This window comes from Pterocles gutturalis, unplaced genomic scaffold, assembly GCF_000699245.1.
Source record: "Pterocles gutturalis isolate BGI_N339 unplaced genomic scaffold, ASM69924v1 scaffold19419, whole genome shotgun sequence".
NCBI classification, from domain to species: Eukaryota; Metazoa; Chordata; class Aves; order Pterocliformes; family Pteroclidae; genus Pterocles; species Pterocles gutturalis.
The window spans coordinates 28,004-36,358 of NW_010131105.1; the positions used below are offsets into that span (position 1 = coordinate 28,004).

The window sequence follows — 8,355 nt, forward strand, 5'->3', positions numbered from 1 at the left end:
AGTACTTTGAAGGAGCCTCTGCCCGATGCAGAAATTCCCTGTTTGTTAATGCTCTGGAACTGTTCCTGTACTTAAGTGCTCCTCTCATTTTTCCCTAGATCATAGGCCAGGTTTATGCTGACCCTGACTGTCTCCCACGCACACTAGATTTTGGCCTTAATGTCAAGCTGTTCTGGGAGAAGTTTAAAAAACTGTCCTCCAGCCTTTTTCCCTCTGGCTGCTATTTGCTGCAGACTGGAACCAGAGAGCAGGTGGGTTTGGGGTCTGGAGAACTCCTCTTTGTTAGCCTGCAGGATGTGTCTGTATCCCCTTGGTGGAAGGCTTGCTCTGCACAGCGGGTGGGAGAGGGCTGTATTCCAGCCTTCTGTGGGGATGCTTAAGAGCTGAGGAGAGACTAAAGACACATCAGCTTGGGAGAGAGACCGCTGTATATGGCAGAGGTCTCTGAAACAATTTCCAAGACAGAGAGGGTATAGGAGGAGTGATTGTTCAGGGTTTCTCATGTACAAAAAGTAGGGGCAGACCTTGGCAACAGCTCTGAAATGTGAATACTTCATTTGATTTCAGTTGTGAAACTTGTAGCTTCAGAACAGTGTTGATGCCAAGTAGGTTCCAAAAAAGCCGGATCTCCCTGGTCACTGGCTGCAAAAATGGGTAGTCTGGACAGAGGGGATCTATGCAATCCTGGAAGCTGAATGGGGAGGGATTGTGTCCCTGCTCACACCTCTGTGCACGGGACAGTACCCTGGATGGACAACTGGCTTAGCCTTTCCAGATGCTGTTCTGCTTCCTCATTCCCACTCACATTTCCTCACTACTGCTTCTTAGGCCCCCTTTTTCCAAGCTGGAAGATTGCTTCGAAGCGCTTTCTCTCTACCTGGGAGAACTTGCCATCCCCCTTCCATCTGAGCTGGAGGAGCTGGACCACAATGTGAGCGTGCAGTACGGACTGAACCGTGACAAGCTACCTGAAAACACAACCTAGCCAGCTCATCCTGCTGCCTGCACCGCTTCTGTTGGAGTGGAGTGACAGGGAGGGAGACGCACTTCAGCCACTTCCAGGGCATTAACGGGGCACCACACTGTGCGTTTGCTGCGTTGCCTCTCTCTCCCCACCAGACACCCCTCCTCTTGGACCTCCTGATTCACTGTGGATTTCTGGTGTGTTTCAGAAGCAAAAAGGGCTGTTTCCTGCCAACTGCACCTAGGAAAGCTGCTCAACACTATTTTTCTGGCTTGAGAAATGTTTCTCTGGCCTTTTCAGGCTTCTTTACTGTGGTGCCTTAGAACTTGGCTGCAAGCTGTGAAGCCACCCTGGTCTGGCTGCCAGGGAGGGAATTGCTGTAGGAGACTCTCCTGGGCAAGGACCAGCACTTCTGGAACTGCTTCTCCCACGGACTGCCCTGCTCAGAAAGCTGGGGACATTGGACATCCAGTGAAAGGCCCCACAAGGACAGTGTGTGTGTGTGTGTGTGTGTGTGTGTTTGTGCATGTGTTTTCCACAACAACCCACTGAGATTTTGGCCTCCAATGTGCATCAGGGGAGGGAGTGAAGAGCCCCAGGAATTGGGCAGCTCTCCTGAAATACCTTGTCTGTGGGGAAGCGTGTATGAATTTTTGTTTTGGTTTGGTTTTGTGGGTTTTTTCCTCCTCTGTCTCTGAATACCTCCAAAGGCCTGTCTAGAAACACTAAGACTGAACTCTGCTTGCCCCTCCTGATGGTGAAAACAGGCAGAAAATGAGCCACTTGAGCATCTTTAGACCCAGAGCCTGCACAGTGAGTTTGCCTGCCCAAGAACCTTAACCCAGGTGAGAGTGTTTGAACCTGAATGTGTGGAACTGCACTAGGCTCTGGCTGTGGACATCCCAGGAGTGCTGAAGCTGCTTGAGCTCTCGGCCTGTGGATATGAGGTGACAGAAAGTGTGGCAGAAGGTGCTCTTCAGAAAGCTGAAGGTCTGAAGTGGCTCAGACTTTGTACATGGACAATGGCAAAGGGAGACATGCCCAAGGTTACTTAAAAGGATGGACTTGGCATGAACAGAAAAGTGCTGGAGAATGTCCCATCCTCCTAGGAGTGGCAGCTGCAGAACTAGTAATTTAGTTGCCATTACCTCATCCTTTCCTGCAGGCTGTGCAAGTTGCTTCCTTTGAAGGTCCTTCTTGCAGCTGCTGCTGCAACACCTGAGCTGATTCTCCAAGCAGAAACTTTCCTCAGGGTCATTCCCTGCTTTTGGGGAGAAAAAAAGGGCTTGGAGTCATTGAGAGGTGGGTGGGGGTATATTTTCTTCCAGCACTTCTCTTCTTCCTCCCTCAGTGGGAGAAGGAAGAAAGCTACTGCTGTAGTAGCTCATGTGGTTGGCAGAACTGAACAAAAAGCTGGCTCAAGTCCTGCTCTTAAGTTTCACAAATATCATGGTTTAACTGGATTTTTAGTGTGCTCCTTTCTCTCCTCCCCGCTCTCCCTTTGGTATTGAATGGTGAGGAATTGGTGTTAGTCTTTCCTGTTACTTTAAATTCCTCCCCCTACCCATGAGTTTAAAGTATTATGTAAAATAACATGGGACCAGCCCTCACCTGACAAAAGGTGTGCAGGGCGGGGGGGTTAGTCTGTGTAGTGGTGTTTTAGAAACACTGGGGACTCCCTGTGCTGTGAGTCAGTGGAGGAGCCTCTCTAAACTGGGTCCAGTGGATTCCTGATTGTTAATAGGATTTGCCCTTTCTTTCCCCCTCCCAGTCTGGTTTGTGAGGGGACCCCTGAAAGGGAGAATCCTGGGTGATGTGTGGGTGGGTTTATGAACTGTGATTTGCACAGCTCCATGTTCTAACTAAATTAAAGAGCAGTAAATGTATGCTATGAAAACAATATTTTGTTGTCTCTGTGTTACGTAAAGCAGAAAGCTGTAACATGCTCGGGTTTCTATCGTCACGAAACGGCAACATCAAAACTGCAGAGGTCAGGTATCATCTAGAACAGACTTTCTTGAGCCAAAGGGCTCCGACACATTTATAGAACTACAGCGATGGAGTGCAACTGCTCTACAGTACTATTTACCTGGAGTGATGGAAAGAGAAGTTTTGTTGCTTGTTTTTTTTAAGGGTGGACAGGAGCCAGCAAAACGTGGAGTCCTTCTCCATTTTCTTTTTCTGACCCAGGGATAAAAATACAGCCTGTTCTTGGAAACCTCTTAATTCTGAAATATTGTAGATCATGGGACATTTAAGGCAACAACTGAATGAAAATACTAGCTGTGTCAGTGCCTCCTGTAACCTGTTGTGCTGTCTCCATCTCGCTTTCCAATGCAAGGCCCCGAGGGACAGAGCTGCTGCTGAGTGGCACCAAAGCAGAACGGACCTGCGTCAGTGCAGGAAGGGGCTGTAACAGAGCGTGTTCCCATGGGCCAGCCTGCTTAGTCGGCACAGCTGACACACACAGCTGCTTTTCAGGAACAGTCCCAGTCCACGACTAGCTGCTGGCAGCAAGGAGACAAGCTCCATGCCCCTTGTCAGTGCTGGTGGGTGGTGGCACTGCTTCTAGGGCTTTACCTTTGGGTCTGGCATCTTCCCTTCTCAATTCAAATTCTGCAACAAGCAAAAGGATGCTCTTCTGGCAGGAAGAATGTACAGATGAGCAACAGTCCACACAGGTCGACAGAGCATTTTTCTTTTAAGCTTTAATACAAGGTAGCACAATCTGCACCTTCTCATAATGAGGTATTTAAAACATTTTACAAATAAATGGTATTCAAAGGCATTTAAAAATAAAATGTTTCCCTTTTCTGCATCAAACATTAACAGTAAAACCCCTGCTGCCAAGTGCTGCTCCCTCTTAGGCCCACAGCTATAAAGCAGATGGCTAGAAAACTTACTTGAATGGCTTGAATCCCCTGAGGCGGGGATGGATGTTTCCCTGAACTGGCCTTGCTTCTGTGCCGTTTGGGAGACACTGCAGCAACCATTGCTTCCAAACTCCCTGAAATGCTAACAAAAGTTGTTACAAAACCTCTCTAAAAGGGCCAGGCTCTGTAAGCAAGTAGTCTTGCTGCACAAGCTGAGTGTGTGTGAAGGAGGTTGGGCCAGGAGCCATACCATAACTTTGGGATCTTGCAAGAGCAGCTGTGCTGCCATGTCCAGAGCTGCTGCATCATGACTGGGGTGACCTCCACAGCTGGCTTGGCCACTCCGTCCAGAGCTGGCTCCATAGAAAGCCAAGGCAATTCGAAAGGGGATGTTATCTCTGCTCAGTGCTCAACCTGCTGTAGGAAACTGAAGGGCAGTTTGTTTTCTTCACCCCACAACTCTCTACTGCTGGCCTTTGGTCTCCTGGTCTCTGTAAGTGAGCAGGAAGCAAACACCACCTGCACACCTACAGCTGTGGCTGTGCATGTAGCACCACAGGGGAATGGAGATGTGGCCTCAGCCCTGGAAGACCTGGATTTGTCAAGAGCTTGAGAATAGCCTTTCCAAATTGACACTAAAAATACTGCTCCTGGACAAAGCCATCCCTCAAATAAACTCTTCCTTGGAAAAAAAAACCTGATCCAGTAGCAGGATTCTGGATAGTATCTCCAGCTCTCAGCCACTACAGCAAAAAGGCAGGAACTATAATCAGAGTGTAATTATCTAACTAAGTCTGACGTGAAGCTCCCCTCAGTCCCTGCAGTACTGGTTCCTCCTGGGGTTCCAGGCTGAAACTTAAGTAACAGTGCACACCGTTAAACAGGAAAGGAACAGAAGAAGAGGAAACCGACTACACTCCGTGCTACAGGATCTGCGGCCAGTTGTGAGCCTGGCCCATCATCCCCCCCAGCTCCTTGGCACACCATGGAGATAGGTGGGAGGAAGCAGCAGGGTCCACCACACCAGCCCCCAGCTGGTCATGCACTGAATGGTGTTCCTCTGCTTCACCTTCATCAAAAAGAAAACAAAATACAAATGAACACACGCAACCCCTGCACTCACAGTGGGAAGCTGGAGGCTTTGCTCAGCCTGTATCGCTCCTGCCCGAGCTGTTCAGGCACCCGGAGTACCCGCCTGCCCCATCAGCAGGCCACTGCCGTCACGCGTGTCCTCCACAGGCGTTTGGTTAGTGTGCACCACAATTGTGTTCTCATCTACAAGCTCACAGGCAGGATTGGTGAACGCTGAGAGTGGCAGTGTGATGCGCTGCATTTCACGCTCATAAACTTTCTGCTCATGCTTTTCCTTCAGGTCTTTCCCCCTAGATTAAGAAAACCAAACAAACATATGTGCATGAGGTGAGTGCCGCTGCTTGGAGGCAGAGTCTCAGTAAAGGTAATATAGTAGAAAAGAAGGGACTCTGCTCTTTAAGAAATGTGTTTCGGCTACATATGAAGGTCCCAAAACATTCCCTACTGTAAGCAGAAGTCCCCATTGAGCACCTTAAGAACCAAGCAGCCAAGTGAAGTCTGTCCCTCCCTCATAAACTGGCTTATCCACTAACATAGCTACAGCTAAGTGATGACTGTAAAGCCAGGCTTCTCCTTCAAACCATGGAGCTGATAAAATGTTTCCTTGCCCCATATCACTGCCTGGTGCAGGCCCAGGGGAGCAGTGACGCAGCGCAGAACCCACTGCTGTGCAAAAGAGCTTCCGTAATCAGCTTCATCTGATCGAAACAAATACCAGAGGTGGTGACAGATTCTGCCTTTTTTGCAGCAAACAGACCTGTATAGCAAATTAAGCCATTACTGAAAGTATTAATGCTTACTTCAGAGCTGGCCTTGCCTTCTGTGGCTGCAGCTAACAGCTTAATACCACGACCAGATCATCAAACCTACCGCACTCTTCAGGCTGTTGCTAAGGGAGGCGACACCTCTGTAATTTGTACTGAGAAAGAATTGCTTGGCTTTAAAAATGGATGGCATTAATAGCATGTTGTCTCCAGAAAAGCTATGTATACCAAAAGCTACTAAACCGATTAAAGGCTTCTCACCACACCTACCCAAACCTGCCAGCTTGCACATACAATTTTGAGAGAGAGACAGTAAACCTGCACTACAGCCCCGCTATGAGCTCTCTGGGACTGAAGCAGCAAAGCTGCATTTGGATAAAGCTCAACATCGTTCTATTGCTTCTTCCTGCAAGATCGGAGCAAGGTGGGACAGGCACCACTCGCTCCTTCTGGGGCTTGTGATCCCAACCAGGCAGAGCTGCTGGTGTTTCCTGTCAGCACATAAGCATTTTGGCTCCTTTTCAAAGCAGCCTACACGCGTGCAGCAGTGGCTGCCATTCCTGCCAGCACACAAGACAACATTCTCTGAAGTGACCCCTCAAATCAGATTCCTTGACAAGCAGCGCTGTGTATTTTGCCCCTTATGTAACACTCCTCCCTCTGTTTTTTTTTTCTGTCGGCATTTATTATAAACACTTACATAAGAACATGTCCCAGCTTGGGAAAAGGCTCCTTCTGCTTGCTTGTGTCAGACTGCTGTCAAACAGCCAAAACACAGAACAAACCCTCCCAGAGGAGGGAGCCTGGGCCTTCACTTGCTGCAGCAACATTCACTGCTATTTGTTATTCCTGCCCTGACTCTTCCAACTCAGCTGCTTGCTATTACCACTAACCTCAAACGCTGCTGAGCTGCAGGAACATTTCTGCCCAACAGAGTGAAGTGGGTGGCTGAACAAATTGCAACTTAAGTATGAATCAAAAGTGACCTCAAAGTATACAGGAGCTTTGGGAAAATGAACTTTGACAAAAAAAAGTGCTACTTGCTATTCAGCTTCATAGAATACAGATAATTTGCCAATTGTTTATCTTCTAAAGCTAGCTACGCTAGAGAAACGAGGGAAACAAGTGGCCTGCTATAAGGATTGTTCTCTTTCTGATCACAACACAGACTTCCTGTGGATCTGCTCTCTTCAGCTCTTACGTAAATTTCAGCTCCCCTAATGCATCTGAGAAAGCCACATCAAGGCATGGGTGTGCACACACACACACAAAACAAAAAATAAGGAGAGCAGTCTGAAACTTTAGATGGGACAGAATACCACAGATGGGTGAGACAGAGAAGAATGAGCTTAACTCTTAAATATTTCTTTCCTCAGTGCGACAAGCGAAACTCTTGCCACATGAAAACATATGCTTCTACCTTTTCATTAGGATCTGGTGGGGTCTGCAGGTGCTCAGACATTCCTGACTTCATGCCTACCCCAGCTTTTGGACAAAGGAGAACAGCCACTGACCTCTTATAGATGTATCCCACGACAATACCGGCTCCGATGGCAATGATGATCACCATCATGATCAGCCCCAGCACATATCCTGTGAAGAGAGAAAGGAAAGAGGCAAAATTATCGAGGCAGTAGATCCAGCTATAGCTTTGCTTTCAGAGCCTCAAAACAAATCCATCCTGTTGGAATTACAGGAATGGATCCATGACACGATCCTGTGTTTGTACCTAGTGTCCCCAAGTCCTTCTTCTCTTTGGAGTTCATCTGTACTCTCTGACTAATCCCAATGACGGGCTGCACAGCAGCAGCCTCGCTCCGGGATGGCAAGGTATCAGCCGGTTCAAACACCTGGTTGACCTTCTGAGAAGTACCAACTTCTGCTGTGGGGGCCGAGGCTGTAGCAGCTGGAGCATCTGTTGAGAGGAATGAGACATACAAAATATGAAGCATTGATGAGTACTTCAAAACAGCACGTGCCTCTGAGTGGGACAGATCTAGACTGGTATCACTGAACTGCCTCCAAAGCACACTTACAAACACTTGTTCCCTCTTAAGTTGTTGTCAGAAATCCTAACATGGCAGACAAGAAATGTACTTCTCCCCCACGCTCCTTTGACATGAACCTGTTTAACTATGTGTGCAAGGTACCACCACAGGCGAGACAAAGTCAGCAGAACAAAACCCAGGTCCAGGGCATGAGTCCAGGAGATGCACAATGACTTCATTTAGTGTATAGATCGATATACAGGCTGGAGCTCCAATCATGCTGAACAGACATGAACGAGATGATGAGAATCTCCATCCCAGATCTCCCAGGAGCCTATTTATCTCTCTTCTTCCCCAGTTTCCCTGACTCAGGAAGGTTTGACAGGACGAGACTCCAGCTGGTGTGAAAACAACCTGGGGACATTCTTCTTACCCAGCACCTCTTTGCAGCTGTGTAGCAAACTCCTGTAGCACGATAGACAGGCTGAGTCAGAGCAACGCTTCAGGCAGCACAGCCACTGACTAGTGTAAGTACAGCAAGTCCCTCTGCAGCCAGAGCCCAAACAAGGGTGCATAAGGATGGACACTCACTGCACAAACTCCTTCACAGCCATGCGTTTTTTATTAACAGCATTGAAAGATTTTCAAGGTAGCTCCTTCTTTTGTGACACAGT

At 48.2% G+C, this 8,355-nt stretch overlaps 2 protein-coding genes across 2 annotated transcripts in view; one reads left to right on the top strand and one right to left on the bottom strand.

Annotated features, from left to right (window-relative positions):
* The window catches only part of LOC104466912 (LIM domain kinase 2-like), a 19,195-nt gene extending 17,736 nt beyond the window's left edge, over positions 1 to 1,459 (top strand). The window contains 3 exon segments of the mRNA XM_010080487.1: positions 99 to 184; positions 186 to 251; positions 829 to 1,459. Coding sequence (XP_010078789.1) covers positions 99 to 184; positions 186 to 251; positions 829 to 985 — 309 coding nt within the window. The 3' untranslated portion in view covers positions 986 to 1,459.
* A 3,431-nt stretch (positions 1,460 to 4,890) lies between these two features.
* On the bottom strand, positions 4,891 to 7,608 carry PIK3IP1 (phosphoinositide-3-kinase interacting protein 1; the record flags this gene model as incomplete). The annotated part of the gene is made up of 3 exons (XM_010080488.1): positions 4,891 to 5,219; positions 7,208 to 7,286; positions 7,423 to 7,608. Coding segments are annotated over 3 exons (473 nt in total), but the record flags the coding sequence as incomplete, so codon positions are not given.
* Between the last annotated feature and the right edge of the window lie 747 nt (positions 7,609 to 8,355).